Here is a 20,300-nt window from a genome sequence, read left to right on the forward strand (position 1 = left end):
CAAAGGTGCATAAAAGATGGTGCTGCATGACTTCTCCTCGGCCTGGGTGGAATTGATTTGGTGCAAGCGGAGGCTTCCCTCTAAACCCCTCACATATGGATGCTAGGTTAGGACCCCGTGACATGACATTTTAACATACTGTGCAGCTCTTTAGCAACATTAAAACCTATTAAATATGATTTATAAATACTGATTTAAAAGATTTATCTACTGTGAATAGCAAAAAAACGCCATTTGCACCATAGAGTGGTAGAGATAGTTTAATTCCCTGCCGTCCCATTTGTTAAACTCTAACAACACAACTGAAAATCCACTGACCGCACTGTAGTATTTCAGTGACATGCAGGTACTCAAGACTTTTTATAGAACACATTGCCAAAAGTAAGTGACATAAACAACATTTTATAAATGACTGTGAGGAGAAATAGATCCACCTACTTTTCCATCAGTTAAATAGTAAAAGAAGAAATCTAAGACAAAAAGATAGTCCATTAAAAGATTTAAACAATATTGTACCGAAAAAAAACCTAGGATGGAATATGTTTTTTATCTCAACACCAAACAGACTTTCAAAATCTTTCTTAATTTCTTAGGAATTGCAGCCGAGATGGCAGAAAAAGACACTGCTGTTTTATGTTTCCAAAAACAAAAACATAGTGCAGTTTTTTGCATTTTGCATTTCCAACACACCTGATTCAAATGAGTGGCTATGTTATCAGGCCACTGCAGACCTTGATGACGAGCTGAATTTGAATCAGGTGTGTTGGAGCAGGAAACATCTAAAACATGCAGGGCAGTAGCCCCCGAGGACCAGGATTGAAAAACACTGGACTAGTATATGCATAAAAAATGTAAAAGGGGTACATTCGTAATGGAGATACTGCACAAATTATTGGTTTCTAGAAATGTTAAATGGCAGCATCTTTTCCCAACTATTGTTATGTATGGTAGAGCACTGAGTTCATCATATTAACACTTCCGTAAAACATTGCTGTTTACATTGGAGCACAAAGTTTGTGAGAAAAGTTCAGATGAAACTTTGTGTTCAATGGTATCATCATGCCCAAAGGCAGTTTGAAACAGTATGAACTGACCTACCATGAAAGAGTCTTCACCTACAAAATTATTCACAGTTCTTCAGTCTACAGTTTGTGTGTTAGTTTGTCTGGAACATTGCACAGAAACTATCAAGGCAAATTCCATAAAACAGATGTAGGGATGGAATAAATGTAGGTACTGGTCCAAATCACGCATCCCTGAAATTGCAGAATAAGGCACTGAAATTGAACTGCTCTCTTCTGGTTCGCTGCAAGTTTCCTTAGAAATGCTCACCTCATAAGAAGGATAAAGAACGTATTTTGAAACAGCAGAAACAGATGCAAGCAAAATTATTACATTTCTCAAAATTATTCGATTATCTTGTTGGCGTCTGTATGCGTTTCCCATCTGAAAACTCGAGGAACCAATTACTTGGGTGCTGCGCAGTCAGGTGTAATGAATTCCACATGTTGAAGCCAAAATTGTGTGTGATTTTGTCCATATGTTGAGGTTCTGATGGATCTAATTGCTAAGCTGTATTGTTCAACTTTAACATTTTGGATTTTTTGGGCATTTTTTTCTGTGCTTGATAATTAACAAGTAACATCACAGTATGTTAATGTGGGTAAGGCAGAGTTAACAAAACGTCTGAGCTCTCATACCCTTAGGGATGGAAAAATAGTTCCGTGTCCATGACAAATGTTCAAAATGTTGCATAAATACAATAATATATTCAAGGTCGTGCTAAACCGTGAGATAATGTCACAATTGTGAAGTGGTCATAGACAGAAGGCTGAAGGCCAAACACTCCCTAAGGTATAATCGCTTTCATGAAATGTGGCCATGAAAGAGCTACATCAACTTATGGTTGTGGTCATTTGGGGGAATCGCAATCTTGCAAGCCAAGAGAAATGATCAAGCTGTTTTTAAGAGAGGATATTTTTTCTTTGTTATTTTATCAACGGGATACATAACACATAATTGTAGGCTGCTTTTTCTCAAGTTATGTTTGGAGCTCAATGTGATTTAGGGGATAAAACCTGGCAATTTAAATTTTTTTTCGATCCAACTAAAAATGTCCAAAAGACCTTAAAAGCACATTGATGCAGAGAACAGGCATTTCCTAAACACAGTGTTTTGTGTCTATAGACACTAATCATTTATATATATCTATATATACCAATATATACATATACCGATATATATATATAAATATATATATAATATATGTATCGGTGTCTTTATTTATTAAGTAGCAAAAAAAAAAAAAATCAATAAATAACATTTGGATACATGTACTTTATTCATAGTTCATATATGTTTGTTTACATTTATACAAAAATACAGAATACAGTAGAGTTTTCACCCAGAATATCAACCGGGCAATAATTACATTTGCTTTTTTTGGCACCCAGACTTATTTCCTGCCTAGAGCCATTGGATTCACCCAGTTCAGTGGGATGGATTGGATCACTTGTGCCCAAAAGCACTGTTCGGGATGCAGCTCTGCACGCTGTCTCAGACCCAACAACAACCCGGATAGGAACAGTATTTAAAGGCAGTCAGTCTCTCGACTAATGCATAAAATAGCTCGGTTTCTTGCTTCCCATGCATCAGACCTTACTGACTGTCTCTGGCTCTCTCATAGACAGGAAAATGGGAGACCATGTTATTTATTTGTGTTTGTTCACAGCTTAGACCTGTTATAGTTCAATATATTCATAGACTATGTATAAAAAGCAACGTCTGACATGGTATGCCTTGTTTGTTAGTCTTCTCTGTCAGAATACCGGATACCGCAATGTGAAGGTCTTAATGTTGAGAAGGACTACCTAATGATGATGGAAGAGATTCTCAGGTCTAAACTGTCAAAGAGAGTATAATCCAATATTGTTAAAAAATGCATCTTCAAAATTATATAATTGGCTAAAAGCTTTAAGATCACAAGCGCTGACGTTCCTTCTTAAGTACTGTGTACACAAATTTGGTATATTTCTCAAGTTAACACTCAGTTCTAAACTGCCATTCAGAATATGACACAGATAATGTGTCAGCATTCAACATTTTTTCATCAAAAATGCAATTTTGAATGAATAACGTTATTTTGCAGTTTAACACAATAAACAATACTTTATCACACCAAAAAGTTCCAGCTATCCATGCTGAAAGGTACTGTTGATCTGAACTATATGAACACCAATGTGGTATACATTTTCTTTTTTTTTAAACACAGATTTAATTTTGCACAGAATATTCTGAATAGTCTGCTAAATGAAAAAAATGTCCCAACATATAGTCCCAAATACAGGAAACAAGTAGTTACCAGGTGTAGTGGTTCCTAAAAGTTACAAAGGCTAAAATGTAACATGAACAGAAATGTTACCACCACTGTGATAGTTTTCACATACCGAAGTGCTGCTTTACCTGAAAAATTATGTGCCAAATCATAACTGGTCACAGGTCAAGCCAACTGCACTCTTGTTCAACAGAGGGAGAAAGGCTGGGAATCCTGCCTGATACTACATGGAAACATAGATAGGTTTTTGACATTTACACACACAAGTCAATTACACTAATCAAACAAGGCACAAAACCAATAATGGACATGGTACAATGTAAGACCACAGGTATGATAGAGATACTCAAACTAAAAACAGATTAATGTGTCCTGCCACTTCCGTCAGTGTCAGCTAGTTGCCTGATGGGAAAGGTCACAGCCAGCGTGTCCTATTCACACTCCTACCTCTTTACAGCTTGTTAGTAATAGTACTGATGAATCATTTTAAATTCTAATATCCATTATTGACATACTCAGTTTCTGTTTGGGCAAGGCTTTCTGGGAGTCAACTACCTCCTGTTTTTCTTAGTTTCTTTAAAAACATTTTCTCCATCACTGGGGAGATAGGAAGCAGGAATAGGATGGGCCCATTCATTTTAAATTAACATGGGTCTGAAAGACTCTCCAATTACTATAGTTCAAAACAAATAGTTTCAAAAACCACCATGACAACTGTTTCAGAAAAAAAGTTTTTTTTTTTTTGTTAAAGTCACAAAAAAAGTGCAGCAGTTCAGTATGTGAAAGAGATGACAGTGCACTTCCTTTGACAGTGTGTTATGGTCCAACTTTAAGGCAAAACTGATATTTGCATGGTTTTCCCATGTGCTGAGCTATGTGGATAATGAAGATAACTAAAGTGATAACCAAAGAATTTAATAAACTTTAGCGTTCACCCATCACTATCTCATCAGCATTTGAAACTAGACAAATGGACCATCTCAGGTTGTCTAGGGTGGATTTTACTACGCAACACAACACTAATACAGGACAAAGGCAAAGTCAGGGGAACAGATCAAAGCTTTAGGGTGAACGGTGTCGGCTGGAGTGGGTTTCATTGATGACTACATTTGATCAGTGAACAAACAGTCAAAAACAGACATCTTTATATCAAAAATTTATTTTTAGATTATTTGTTAATTCAATGATATTATTCATTTTTCTTTTTACAAACCATATCTTGGGTTTGTTTACCTTTTTTAGAGGAATGGCCATCAAAAATCTCCCTCTGATAATTTGTGCCTTGCAAAGTATACAGGTGAGATACATAAAAAAAGAATAAAGGCATTGTTGAGCTAACAGAACAACAGGAGGCCCACTCATGTTGATGTGCCTGATGCCTACGCTTAGAATTATTCACCTTTGAGTTGAAAAAGAAAATGTGGACCCACAGGAGTCATCCCTGATGTTCATTAGCAGAATGTCATTGCAGATTTAAAAAATCTGAATGTAAGATAGTCAAAGCAGCATATTTAGTTATTTAGTTATTTTTTCCATGTAATCCATTCACACATTCTAAACTGCCCAAATCACGTATGCCAAGAACAAGCTACAAGAATATCTAATTTGTTGAGGAGGAATGCATTTTCTGGTTTACAATGTGTTTTTACACAGATTGCTCTTTAAATGTAACCCATTAGTAAAGGTGTTCTTAAATGATTGCTTGAAAGATTTCAGCTGAAGGAACCGCAGCAGCTGACTGCCACCACCAATAAATAATACATCATAGATCCCCATGGCCCTGTGGGCACAGACTAAAATCAGACCATGTGACTACACTTTGGAACTACCACGCTTTAACACTATAATTCTTTAGGGAAACCCTGGACTTAGAGGAAACTGGGAAAGTCTGGAGAATGTGGGTAACATGAGGGTCACCAGAGGTAGTAATTCATGCCTCAGTTCAAATAAGATATTACCGGCATCAGTCACTCTCTGCTTTGTTCTTTAAATGAAGATGAAGTCGAGGCCCCAAAAAGCAGGCAGATTGGAGAAACGTGCAGATAAATATGCAAAGTTTTCCCCAAAGGGTTGAAGAAGCAGCAGGTTCTGATGGATGATTAGTGGGAGGCAGAGAATCCGGGGCCTGGTGAAGGGGTTGGTGGTGAGGGTGGGGAATTCTCAGCTATCATCTCTCACTCATTTTCACAGGTTAATGCAGTCTTTTAGGAAAGGCAATTGTCCAAACTGTATCAGGTGTGATTTAACCAGACGTGGTTATTGCAACTGTTAATTTGCCACCATGAATCTTGGAGAGCAGTCAAAAGCAGGCCTTTCACCTCTGCAATCAGCTTCATGTTTCTTTTTCACCTTCGGACACCAACAGGAGAAAAGAGTAGAACCCTGCGAGACAAAAGTGAGATGAGAGGCTTTAAGGATGAATGCAAGGCAAGAGTTCTCTTTACGAGCACTGTTGCATGGGATTTGACAAAATCTCACCAATTACGCTGAAGTACATAGACGAGCAGAACTTTACACCATCTCATTGTCGTTCAGCACGTTTCTGTAATAGGACATAGGGAAAAGCATTAGGCAACATCCAACAACAAGAAAACATCTTCACTGACAGAAATGGCTTCCACATGCCAGGAGTCAAGCGCTGCATACAGCTCAGCGACCTCACAAGAGGATTTCAGGTTCTGGTTGTTAGGCTCTGGGAAGTCAGGTGATGTCAGATACTTGAACATGAAAAATCTGTATCATACGTCACAACTCTCAAAGCTAAAGCCTCTGGTGCTTGTCAAGCAGTATGATGGTGTTTTTTCACTTAACTTCCTTCACAGATAATCAGTTAATGTGTTGCATGTCATTTTGTAACTTTTCTAAGTAAACTGTATTTGTTTGAGTAGTTTTAACGCAGCACGCTTTTTTACTCTGACTTGAGGAACTTTTTTTGAAAGTTTATTTTTCTCTGTGACATTTGCACAGATTCATGATGTGACACATTCATGCACATACCATTAAGTCTGCTGGCGCTCTGTTAGTGTATCACAGCACTGCCTCCTCATGACTCCATTCACGGCAGAATTATGGCAGAAATTAGAGCCTGAGATTCAGATGACACTATTTTCTTTTTCCAGTTCGGCTTTCAAACAGAATTGGCATCTCACAGAAGAGAGGGTGACAAATGGTTGCTCTGAGATCAGTACATTCGAGAACTGTACTGACACTGAAGACATGAAGAGTGTGTCTGCTGTGGTAATGCTAATTAGTTGGATATCATAAAAAACAACAATTACAGATCAAAAGTCACGCTGCTGTCATATTATGAGCCCAAACAAACCATCACATATGAGATAATATGTGAAGAAATACTGTTGTCAAATGCCTTTCCATGTGATGCCACTATTATGAGTAAAATATGCTGTTTTATGAATTGCTGTAATTTATATTCATAGAACAGAATAGAAATAGAATAGAAAAATACATTATTCATCACCCAGTGGGGGAAATTCAAATTAGTCAAGTAACTCAAAACATTTACAATTATTGTATATTGGAAAACAACAACAATAATTCTAATAATAATACTACTACTAATAATAATAACGATAATAAATTACTAAATAAATCAAATTTGAGAAGAACATGTCAGCAGTCACTGTTAAAAAACCTTATGCCTGTGGGGACCTCCTGAACCTCTCAGTCCTGCAGCGCAGAGAGATGTTTATTTTTCTCTAAAACAGAATATAATTTCCTCCTCATCCGCTGCTCCACCACAGCACTGAGAGGGTCTAGCCCTCTGCCAACCACAGAACCAGCCTTTTCCATCATGAATGGCTCTTCCTTGTCTAACAACAAAATTAAAGTACAAGACTATTTCTGAAAAGAGTTTGTAGAAAAGTTTGACATGCATAGTTCTTGGTCCTTGTTATTAGTATATCGTTGATTATGGTATACATAATATAAACCCTGTTATTGCTGTCCCACTGTCAGTGGATATCATATCTGAGCTAAATAGACTGCTTTGTTGTTGCTTTCCATTTCAAATTATTTTTCTTTAGTCTGAGGAGTGTGTTTAAATTAACTGTTGTCCCAACCCAGTCTCATGGCAAAATGTCAAATAGTCACATCAATTAAATCTACAGATATATGTCCACTGGCAGTTTTTGCGTCTCGTCTTTGTTTTTTTTTTGTGTGCCAGCACATGACAATCATTCCATAGAGCAAGTGTCAGCATTTTGTGAGATAATGATGTATTAACTGTTGCATCACAATTAACAGCAGTGTTGGAGAATGGTGCTACGCTCATGTTTACCAAGTAGAAGAACCAAGATCAAGCCCTGTCCAAACAATTAGTGCTTTCACTAATTCACTTGGTACATGTTAGTCATTAAAAAGGAGACAATAGCGTTAGGAAACCATTATGGCTTGCATTAAAATAGAACCACAGTACCAACGTAAATTCCAAACTATCCTTTTCCTGGGTAACTATCTGATAAGTCCCACCGCTTGGCTAAACACACAGTAAAATGAGCTGGCCACACAAACCAGATGCTTAAAATTTGCTTAAAATGCCTGTTCACAGCCTTATCAAACTAAACTGAAAGCTGTTCAAGAACCAAAGGCTCTTTTTGAAAGAGAATGTTTTCTACCTAATTTCCAAAAAACATGTGAAGACGCTCTCTAAACATTCTGACTGGCTACTACGTGACGACGTGTCTGGGGACACGACATTGTCCAAACGACATTTGTTTGAGACATTCCTACAAGCTCTGGGGCCTCGTGGACAAAGGATGCGTACGCCCAAAAAAGTGGCGTACACACTTTTTCACGTCAACAATCAGATGTATCAAGAGCGAAATGACCATGGAAATGTGTGGTGCCTCACTTCAACTTCAGAGCTGTCGTACACACTTTTCTATAGCTGTTGATTATTTGGCAACACTTAGAGGTGATGTTGGGAAACTGTTATAATAAATAATTGTGAACACAATTTGTCCTCAGACTGAGTGATGTGCTCATTTGAGACGCGTGAACAATGAAGACTGATGAACAATTAACACACCCATGTGTCTGCAATTACACGAGTGGATATAAAAGCATGTGCAAAGTGTAGCAATGCATACTATTAAAAACAATGGCTGTTTTAGCAGTATTGGAAGACATTGCAAATGGTGCAATTGGAAGAGAGCATGTGTTAAGAGACAGAGAGGATTTGCTGGCACATGATGACAACTGGCTCATCAGCCATTTTGAGGGCAATCCTCCTGGAACTGTGTGCAGAGCTGCGGCCGGCGTTCGAGCGCAACAGCTAGGAGCCATGCGCTTCTTTTGCCCACAGTTGATGTGCATACTGGGGTTCCTAGCAACCGGGGCATTCCAGAGGGAGGTGGCCAACCGATTGGGACTGTGCCAGTCAACCCTGAGCCGTGCCAGCCAAGTGGGACAGAATTATCCGCATCTCAGCAGGTATATCAAATACAATGCAGTTGAACAGGCCAACATTAAAGCTCAGTTTGAACATTTTCCTAATGTAATCAGCGCTATCGACTGCAAACACATTGCTATAAAAGCGTGATGAATTTGTATATGTCAACAGGAAACATTTTCATTCGATCAATGCACATGTGATGCACAAATGCAGTTAAACAACATTGTGGCGAGGTGACCTGATTCAACGCACGATTCATACATTCTGAGTAACAGCATTGTTGGGAACAGACTACAAGGTGGCCCTGTGCGCGATGGGTGGCTTCTTGGTGAGTAACTTTATTTGTGTAATTCTCCTAATATTATTCCCTGTGACGTGCATTGAGCATGTGCGCCCCCAATTTCTATCCTGTCTTCACAGCATCACAGTTGGTAGTTAAAGTTAGTAACCTGCTGTTTTTTAACAGCTTAAGATCTTTCTAACAAGCCCCTGATTGTCTCTGTGTGCAAATGTTAATAACCCAGTGCGTAAAATGTGAAATGTCTTAATCAGCCTCACCTTTTCCCCGGTGCACTTCTGCACTAGGTTACTGTATGAACAGGTTTGTTGTGAGTTACACAAAAACATAGGTATTTACCTTGGGGGTAATCAGAGTCACCCACACGTGCTCCCACCACCCCTGAGAGAGCAATGTCAGCCATATTTGTGGCGACTTTCTGTTCAAACAGAGCATGTACAACCTCACACATGCTCTCCTACCTACTCCTCTTATGTTTGCTGCTTATGCTGGAGGCCAAAGAGCACATTTTTGCGGGCCTCCACTTCAGAAAGTAGCAACTCTCGCTTTCCATGAAGTCCTTCTTTTGTCCCGTCTTACTCATTCTTTTTTCTTTATTTTCTGATTGTGCAGAGAGGGGAATCGCAGGTGCAGGGCTCATTTAAATATGATTTGCATATTTAAGGAGAAGTCCGCTCATGTGCACTCAATTCCACGTTGATTGGGATGTATAAAGGAAATGTGCTTGGAATCATGCGTACGCACAGATTTATACATCCGTATATTTTTGTGCGTGGGAGGGCATTTGGGTTTGAGCGTACCCCATGTTTCAGAAGGAAATCCACACAAGTATTTATACATCAGGCCCCAGGTGAAGATATTCAAATGATAAGAGAACCTGCTTCATTTTGAAATCACAATATCACTAATGTTTACATGGTTATAAAAGAGAATTTGTGAAAGATAATGCACAGCTGATGTCTACATGATGATGTAACAGCAATCTGAATAGAATGAAGAAACCAGATGTTTGGGCTAAACCTTCTACATTTATGAAAAAGACAATTTTTGTCAAGAAAATATTCATCATTGGGTGATGAGGAAGGCCTTTGTGAGTGTTGTTTTCAATGTGTTTAACACAAATTGCATCTTCCTTGGTCACAGTATTATAAAACGCTTTGCAATAATCAAATCTCAAGAATCCCAGCTTTCAAACAGTAAGTAACAAGTGTTTTGACTTCAACACAACCCTTGTGTATGAAACAATTTTTTTTAAGAAAAGAGCTAATGGTGTGTTGGCAGGCCATTAGCTGTTTCATGTCAATTAAAATTCTGCATATATAAAAACCACATGTAAAAATCTGACTACACATGAATTTCATCAAACAAAAAACTTCTTTATAACAATGTGTCATGTATATACAGTAATCATTTTAATCACTCTCTTTTATGCCTGCTCATTTTCTTGCAAATTCTGGTTTGCATTAGTTTAACAGAAGTAGCTTACTGTGCTAATTATAATTACATGTTTAAACTAGGTTTTTAATTCTATGGAGTGCTGTGATTTGGTTAGCCTAAAGCGCCACATGTGCTTTTACTGGCGCAGTTTCTCTCATCGCTGATCGCCTTGCGAAACATGCTATTGCCCATGAAGAAAGATTTGTCCATGGCCCCCTTTACAATGATAAAACAAACAGTGATTTACTGTCACACTTCTAGTGGGGGGTATTGCGGGACTTTGAGAAGTCAGAGAAAAACAAAACAAATCATTGTCAAAACTGACGCAGCTGAGGTAGCGTGATCCAGACTGATGGTTCCCTTTATGGTTCAAGCTCCTGCAACTACAGTAACATGAACATCTTGAGTACACTGGAAAGATGTACACTGGATATATGTCATTCCAAAGTACACCTGCTTTTTATCAGGTTGTAATACTTAATGCTCTCTGCTCCTAATTTTCTCCTTCTTTTCTCTGCCGAATTTAGTTCTCTAAGAAGTCAGACTTCACATAGTAAAGGGTCAAGCCCTTATAATAATGGAGGCAAGCGCTTACAAGATTATGGAGAGACACTCAATAACTCCCTTTGAACATGCACATGGAAATAGCAGAGAGAAAATAAAACATATTTTCCAGCAGGATAAAACCATTTCAACCAGACTTAGGAAAAGTGGCAATCTGACTCAATAAAAGAATAAATAAATAAATACATGAAAAATATAATGTGTTTTCTATAGTACTCAAACCTTTCTTATAGTACTCAAACAAAGAAACAGTTTGTATTGAAAACAACAGCAGAAAATAAAACCAGCTCACTTTTCTGATGTGTCGGCGTCTTTAGGAGCTTTCCCTTCTGTGAAGTGTTCTCCTTCTCCATGATTCTGTTGATGATCATCCCCGCTCCGCCGTGATCTGACCTGTGTTATATTAGGAAATTACACAGCTCAGCTCAATAAAAGTCTTCACCGAATCTGCAGAAAGTTGAAAGGCTGCCGCCAGCTGTTGTAAATTCCACGGAAGAAAGATCTATCTTCAGACCTTCAGACAACATAATAAAACCACTGACAAACAGTCGTATCTCTGGAATGGCACAGGTAATATACAGGGTCAAAGGTCAGCTTACCTTCCACACCAGCAGAAAAACGAGTGCGAGGAGTGGAATAAACAGTAAGGAGAGAAGGCTTTGTTCCACCACCTTCGAAAAGGGTCTTGGCTGTGTGTCTGGAATGAAAAGGAAAACTTTAAATTAATTTAGAACAAACTGTTTTCTGACACAACATTTGTTGAATCTGTTACACCTTCTAAAACATTTTAAGTCAGTGACTGTTTTACATCAGATTTCCTCTTTTCATCAGCTGACAGTGAACAGTGACAGCTGTCAATACAAATCTATTCCAAATTCTAAAGTCCAGTCTTCCAATATTTCTCAACTTGTATAAATGAAAAATGTTGTTGTTAAAGGACCTGAAAATTCATTTGTAAAAAGAGACACTCTAAATTTGTACTAAATCATCCTATTTGGGCCTGTAATTACAAATGAGCCATAACAAACCAAGATCATTTATATTTTCCTCACATCTTACTGTTACTAACCTATAACCCTTACTATAATTCATAAATCACTTTAACAGTAATTTATCTTTAATCATATTTGCCATTATCATCTTTCAAAGATGTAGACATTTGCAGAGGTTTTAACTAGGAAGGTTCAATCCTAAAAAGCACAAAGATTTAGAACGTAAAGAGTGCCGTGGAATTTGTCCTGCTGAGAATTCTCAAAGAAGAGAAAATCGGCACAACCTGAATTGTGTTGAAAGAATAAGACTGCAAAAGTTGTGAATGTGGAAAAGCCAGCAGGCTGGTTTTGCCACCCAACTTGTAATTTTTTCAAATATGTTGGAATCACAAGCTTACGTGCTGAAGCACAGTCCGCTGAACACTCAGGACCATCACTGCTGGGAGAGGGTGACCCTGAGGGAAGAACAAGCAAAAGAAAAAAAAAAAACTTTGAGTGTTACAAGGAGATGGGGGATGTGAAAATGGGGAGCATCACTGTCTTATGATGAAAACATTTTATTGTCAGGTGCTAAAAAGTCACCTCAACGCCATCTGTTTTACACCTCCCCCAACACACATGGACAGACAAACATGCACAAAGGACCTGATCTAACTACTCCAGTAAAGAAAAGGAAAGCGCTTGGGAAGATTGAAAGATCCCTCTGTAATCGACACGTATTCAAGCAGGTTTCGGCCCTTTTCTTCCTTTTCACATGCACTACCTTGGGACATCTTCCCTCAGTCCTGTGACTCAGCCATGTCTCAATGGGCCATCTAAGCATTGAAGCTGTTTAGAGTTTTTATCTTGCAACGTTCTTGTGAAGAAATAATGGTTCTGAATTAAAAGCTTCTCCAAACAGCCACAGGAGATCTGTCCTAAATAGAGCTTGCTCACAATAGCACAAAGAACGTGGCGGCAGTTTTACAAGCAGAAGTGAGCTCAAGGCTGGAATGTTGCTAGATAGAAGTTGTAAACTAGTTTTAGAAACTATGAACAATGTGACCCAGATAATCAGCAGTTGCTAATGTTTCCTACAATGAAACACTCCCAGTTTCTAAGAGTTCATGCACCCAAATCATTAAAACCAATATTTTCTAATATTTGAAGTAATAAGCAATGCAGCGAGTAAGTAAAAGAAAATCATCTGGTTCTTACCAGCTGTTAAAATTAGGTACACACAACCCCAGATGAACGATAACAGTATTACGCTGTGTCATAATATTTTGAAGAAAAACTAAGCCAAAATGTGGAAGCTGTGTGTTAAAACATAAAAAGTACATTCTTACATACAACAGCTTGTAGAATTTTCTTTATGATGTTATCAGTCTCCCACATTGTTAGGGAGGTATTTTGGCCCACTCTTCTTTACAGCATGGGTACAGGTCATTGAGGTTTGCAGCATTGGTTAATGCACAGCTCTCTTCAGGTCCAACCACCAGATTTCAATGAGGTTGAGTTCTGGACTTTGACTGGACCATTGCAACACCTTGATTCTTTCCTTTTTCAGACATTTTGTGTATATTTGCTGCTGTGTTTGAGATCACTGCCTTGATGCATGGCAGCTTCAGCTAAGCTTTAGCTGTTGGAGAGATGCCCTCACATTTGACTCTAGAATATTTTGGTATACAGAAGAGTTCATAGTTGACTCAATGACTGCAAGGTGCCCAGGTCCTGTGGCTGCAGAACAAGCCCAAATCATCAACCCACCACCACTGTGCTTGACAGTTTGTATGAGGTGTTTGTGATGATATACTGTGTTTGGTTTTCTCTAAACATGATGTGGTGCATTATGACCAAACATCTCCACTTTGGTCGCACCTGTCCAAAGGACATTGTTCAGGACATTTTGTAGTGAGAAGAAGCTTTCTCCTGCAACCCTTCCAAACAAACCATACTTATTCAGTCTCTTTCTAATCGTACTGTCATAAACTTTAACATGTACCATAATAACTGATGTCTGTAGAGTCTGAGATATTGCTCCTTGTTTTTGCACTATTTGATATTTGGGTGAAGTTGCTGGTATGTCTGCTTCAGAGAACAGTAGTTTTGGGTCTTGTATCTTTTTCACTTGTGAATGAGCTTTGTCACTATAAAATGATAAATTCAAAATTGGTAGTCATAATTGCTGATCATAAATTAATGCAGCACCTGGCTGCTACTTAGCCTCTTAGTTCCTAATGTAGCAGTAGGATGGACTTAGTGTTTTTCACAAACTGTTTCTGTATTCTGGCTTAATTGCGGTAAAATAAATAATTATATGGTGTAATATATCTTGTGTTATTGTACATTTGATTTTTTTTGAAGACTTCGGATGGACGGGTTAATAATCTGTCATGTCCTGATATATAAAACTTTAGAACTGAAGGCAGCTACACTTTCATTTCCTACAACTGTATATTATCAAAAAACAACCTAATTTCTGTGTCTAGATCGTTTGTTTGTTTTTTTTAATACACATGCTCCTATTAAAAAAAAAAAAAACTTGAGCAAATGTCATCTGGATTACTCAGATTAGGTCTTAAAAAAGACAAAAATAAATATTTTGAAAAACCCTCATAAATCACAAGTAAAGTGTTGGCTTGGAAGCCATCCCAGCCATCTTATCTTTCTCCTGACAGAATCATGGACCAGATTTATTGCAAGTTTGAACTGTGAAACTCAAACTTTCTAGTTTAACCACTAACAGTTGTTTAACTCTCTCACCTGTAGTTCTTTGATTAAGGCGGAAAAACACTGGATGTTTAATCCCTTCCCACTTACCCTTGCCCTGAATCGTAATGTTAGTGTTTGGGAGATAAATCAAGACTTGGAGTGTGACATCGAAACATCCAAAAAAACAAACTTTTTTCCAAAGAAAGCTGAACAGATTGTTAGATCTCTTGCCAGTCTGATCAGTCTGATTTTATTGTAGTGTGCTTTGGCTTAACCCTGCAAGACCCAGATATTGGAAAAAAATTAGCAATTTTTTTTACCTCTCAGATATAGTTTTAGGAGGTCTCTGATGTAGAAATGAAAGAGTTTTCAGATTTTTTACATTTCAGTAATTTTTGGGGGAAATGTTGTAAATTTGCAACTTTGGGCATAGTTTGGGCATAGAAGCAGAACTGTCTGGGGGCACCTACCAGCATTTCTTCCTGAATGAATTCAGCCATGGTCTAAGTTTCCAGAGTTTGTCCTTCTTTTCCATCTCTGACACAGTCAAGTTGTTTATCATACTAAAAGGAACACACGCATTCCCCCAGAGCACTTACAGGTTCACATTCAAGACCATTCGCACCTGTCCCTGAACAATGCAACAGGCATCCCCCCCAACAATTGCAGAACATTCAGAACCTGTTTTTCTATCTCCTAATGCTACTAACTGCTGCTTGGTCAACACTGAGAAAAATAGCTCAGGATCATTTAGATCATTTAGAAGTTAAAAAACAAAGAAAAAACTACAAAGATACAGGGAGTTTCAAATACTGCTATAGATGCTGGAGTTTCAAATATCTCATACAATTTATGTTTAAAATAGCTAAACTAAGTAAAAATTTAACAGAAAAGCACATCCAGAGCTTAGTTACAATGAATCATCTAACACTTAAAATTTCTACTACATTTTGTTCTCAATTTGTGGTCATGTGTGAAGTGAAGTGTCCTTATGTAATGTGTATGGAGCACAGCCTATTTTGACTACCACTCTGGCCCAGTGTTGTAGAATTACAACATAGACATAACAAACTCTACATCAAGTTTGATGAATGTTTTTCAAAATAACTAAATATGTACATGTTCTACACATTGCAATAAACACAACAAATATTTAAGGAATTTTACTTACTTTAATCCTGACTAATCCAGTAATGCAAAAAAAAGAGATGAGCTCAACGGGAAATTTGCAGGTAGAGTGAGTTCAAGGTCAGATGACCGGACCTATAAACACTTCTTATATTCAATAGCATTGTGAGGACATATTAGAGTTAAAGATTAAGATTACTTTAATGTCATGTAGTCATTACACGAATACATGATATTACTACTCTACATTTGACCCATCCAGGTTGGCACCTTGTGAACACACACATGGCCACACACTGATGGAGACAGATGCCATACACTGGAGCAGTGGGCAGCCATTCACAGCATGGGGGTACAGTGCCTTGTGCTCAAGGACACTATGGCTGTGGCAAGGAGGTGGACTGCCACACCTACAGCTGTTAGTTCACCAATCTTGTGAGCAGTGAGAGTGGGAATTGAACCACCAACCTTCGGGTCATTTTGCCATTTGTCTGACAAGAATTGTAACCACTGGTGAGAAAATAAGGAAAATCAAACTCTTGTGTAGATTTTACAGGGAAGTTGGAGAAGGGTTTCCGATGTCCTTGAGCATAGCGGTGGGTGCCAAATGCGATGTAATGGCAATTAAAGGTGATGCAAGTCGCGACAATCAGCAACAGCTTTGCACCTGAACCTGTTAGTAAAGCAATAAACTTCTCACTTGGAACAGCTCCTCACTCTGTTTTCTGCTTTATAAAGACTCACAATCAAACCTCTTATGGATTCTATTTACTTGCAACAAGTTATACCAATGACACCTTATGTCATATTAGGGTTTACAACCAGATGCATGTCCATAGATAGAAATTTTACTAAAAATTCTGGTATTTTCCAATATTCTTCCACGTTACGTTTTTTTTTATACGAAATTAAGATCCTAAAACTTTCCTCACCTATACAGTAATCAGCCATAATATTATGACCACCTGCCTAGTATTAAGTGGGTTCTCCTCACGATACCAAAATAGCTCTAACTTGTCAGCTATCTCTCAGTGGATTAGATTAGCTTCCTACAGATGCCATCAGATTAGTATCTGCAGTTTAGGGGTCAATGTCATGTCATGGACATTGAGCTCTTCCTAAGTAGTTTTTGCATGGATCTCTGCTATCCTGATGAGGGAGGCTGCAACTTTAGTCAATAGCTGTTTCCATATGTAGGTGGCCTGTGTCATAGTAAAATCCATCTGATGATTTTAGCAACAGAACGTTGTATTGTAACAAGATGGGCTATACTCACTGTTCATGTCTGTGGTTTTAATTTAATAAAATTTGACATATTGAAACTACTAACCTTCTGAATATTCATCTGTTGTTACTGTCTGTGGTGTGGTGGGACAGGGAGGAGCATCACAGTCATCTGAATCGTGTTTATTCTGTGCAGCTGTGAGGAAGTCTTCAACAAAGTCAAAGTATTGCTCTGTTTGCCACCTCTCTCTCATGTAGTGGCACTCAAATTCGTACATGATCAAGTCCTGTAAGAAGATAACCACAGATCACATAAAAATCAGATTTTTCTTTGTGCAGTTGGGTTCAAAGCATTGACTAAAATGCCTGAATGTCATTTAAAGCTAGACATGCTGAATGCAGCCTCTTTAGGGTAGACATTATATGACATTTGTGAGCATATGGTTAAATGAATGTTAAGGAATTTGTTTGCCACTGGGCTGCATCATGTAAAATTGGATGCCATGAGGTTACAACGTGACGCTACAAGAGCAGCTCTGAATGGCTTGCAATCTTCTTTCTTGTAGTCTACACATAATCTAATTACCGCTTGCATCTGTATAGCATGGTTATGATGGATTATAGCTTTAAACAATTAAATAAAGTATGCAAAATTGAGAATCTTCAAACACAAATTCCACATATACAGCGTAATGAACAGCCATTTTACTGGCTGAATAAAGACACAACTTCTAAAGCTATATTTTTTATCCATTATCCACACATTTTTGATGAAAACAATATCAACTTACCAGAGGACCCATTCTGTACCGTAGTTCTCTAAGTATATGGATAACTATACTAATATCGTTTCTGTTGGAAGAAATATTTCCAAACTTGTTGGCTAAATCTTGTAAACTCTCCTCCAAGGGGAAGACATTTAATTTCACCCAACACATCCCACCCTAGAAAGAAAAGAAAAGAAAAAATAATGGCATAAAAATTCTGTTCAGTGTTAAATGCAGCTTACGCAGGAGTGCACAGATCACATCTATCAAAGTATCGGTAACAAGGCTTTCAGGAGAGTGAAGTCATCTGACTTGTGGGTAAACACTGTACTTAACAGAGAACTATTTAACTGTACAAGAACTACGGTATATGTTAATTTGATGTCAAAATGAAGCTAGTTTGTCTGCAGGTTTCCTCTTGGTAAAATTAAAGTATACATGAAAGGTTCATGTTATTGCAAACACAGATAGAAAAGGTTATTTCAGAATACAAAGTTTTTGGAATAAAATCTGTACAGCTGGAAATGCAAATATGTTCAGTTTTATACAGATTCAGTACTAAGAAGGGAGAAAAAAAGGATAAAAAATGTATCATAATTTACTCTGGGTAAATGGCATGATGTCTTACCTTTTCTTTTGGAATGTACTTTACAGGAATTTCGTAATCTTTTGGGATATTTTCTCTCTGTTAAAAAGAAACAAATACAACATCATTAAACTGAGGGCATGTCAAGCCGGAACACTTAAACACTTCAGTCTGGCAAACACACAAAGACCCAATGTTACTTTTAACAGAGTCACACTCGAATAAAATGCCAACATGGGTTTTTAGTCTTTGGGAAAAACACTTGCATGACAAGATTATTTTACATAGTCTTAAACTTTTACACACATATTGTTCAAATTTACAGAAATACACTAAAATGGCAGTTCCTCATGCAGCAAGGATATTGTTTCATGTAATGCTTTGTCAAACAAATGTACACATGTATTGTAGACCTGATTTACAAAGTGCAACCCAGTTTACAGGAAGCTTCAAATGTTGTGAAAATGTAATAAAAACAGAACCAAATCATTAGCAAATCAGTGAAACTTTTGTTGTAAATGTGAATTTGTTCTTCATGACTTGATTGTTTAAATAACGGTTAAATGAATAAAAAGAAATGAAAAAAACAGAACAGCAAAATTGTATTAATCATAAAAAAATTCTCTTATCTAGATTTTGATGGCAGCAACACACCTCACTGCATTACATTTAAAAAAAAAAAAGGCTACTCTTTTGTGTTACCTCCATTTTTTTTTTTATTTCTGATTAAAGGCGAATCTGTAAAAAGAGAAATGCCAAACATCGGAGTTCCAGACATTTCATATATATCTGTCATTGGACAGGCTTATATCCCTTTGGCAAATTTCATCAAGGCGTTTTTTTTTTTTAAATCAGATAATGCAAAATTAGAAAGTGACTTTTTTATAAGTAAAAAGTAAGAAAAATACCCACATTCATTTTTCCCAACCCAAAACAAACAAACTTTTGTGGGTCTCTCTGAACAGTTTAATCCACTAGAAACTGGTCTGTACAATGACTACAGAATAGAAATGACAAATTTAGCATATTTTCAAAAATAACAATATGAAAATTAAACTAAAATAATAAAACAAGCAAAACTTACTGTAGCAATATTTCCCTTTGAGATAAAAAAAAGTATTTTTCAATTTAATTTAATGTGAAAAATGACATAAAAATATCCAATGGGACAAATTTTCAAAATAAAAGTAAAAATTTTTAATAACCTGAATTGATTTTTTTTTCAGTTTTACAGTTTTATCAGTAAAAGTCTTTAAAAAGGCCAGTTGAAGGCAGAAATCTGAATAAGTTCACCATAAATGTAACAATATCAAGTGTATAAAAATAGTTTTGTTATGAGATTTGACAAAGTAAGGGTAAAAATTACCTAATATAATTTGTTTAAGTAAGAAACTTCACCAATTGATTATTTACATTTAAACAAGTTTTTGCTTAGAATTTTCAAGTTTAAATATGTAAATTAAGTATTGCATTTAAAATTCACAATGTCCAGCTATGGTTTCTCCAGTGTAACTACTGAAATATATTTCATTGGTTATTGACTACTGCTGGGATAGGCTCCAGCCCACCCGCTACTCGATTAACGGACTGTCGGTATAGAAAATGGATGGATGGATGGTTATTGACTTCGATTTATTTCTAGAATATGTTTAATTTCTTTAAAAACATTATTCACTCAAAAGATGTGAAACATGAAAACATTTCTGATTAAAATAAAAATTCCTACATTGTAAAATGGCAAACTTGAGTGAGGAATTTTTATCTTCTATTGTCCTTTTTCCAGAAAAATAAAACATATTTTTATCTATCTATTAAACATATCTATTTCTGCAAATAATCACATAATTAAGCAAGACTTTGTTT

The 20,300-nt window shown here is 37.1% G+C and overlaps 1 protein-coding gene across 2 annotated transcripts in view; it reads right to left on the bottom strand.

The window, feature by feature from the left end:
• Positions 1-2,322: 2,322 nt before the first annotated feature.
• The window catches only part of kitlga (kit ligand a), a 45,638-nt gene continuing 27,660 nt past the window's right edge, over positions 2,323-20,300 (bottom strand). Inside the window, exons 3-10 of one of the 2 annotated variants that reach the window (XM_072386448.1) lie at positions 18,480-18,536; positions 17,876-18,028; positions 17,191-17,371; positions 12,437-12,493; positions 11,646-11,743; positions 11,339-11,439; positions 5,813-5,876; positions 2,323-5,716 (exon numbers count right to left, since the gene is read on the bottom strand). In XM_072386448.1, the coding sequence (XP_072242549.1) occupies positions 5,846-5,876; positions 11,339-11,439; positions 11,646-11,743; positions 12,437-12,493; positions 17,191-17,371; positions 17,876-18,028; positions 18,480-18,536 (678 nt within the window). In that variant the 3' untranslated portion in view covers positions 2,323-5,716; positions 5,813-5,845. Of the gene's footprint in view, positions 5,717-5,811; positions 5,877-11,333; positions 11,440-11,645; positions 11,744-12,436; positions 12,494-17,190; positions 17,372-17,875; positions 18,029-18,479; positions 18,537-20,300 lie in introns of those variants that run through there. The other variant, XM_072386449.1, reaches the window with a different exon arrangement.

This window comes from Leuresthes tenuis, unplaced genomic scaffold, assembly GCF_036924035.1.
Source record: "Leuresthes tenuis unplaced genomic scaffold, fLeuTen1.0.hap1 SCAF_5, whole genome shotgun sequence".
NCBI lineage: Eukaryota > Metazoa > Chordata > Actinopteri > Atheriniformes > Atherinopsidae > Leuresthes > Leuresthes tenuis.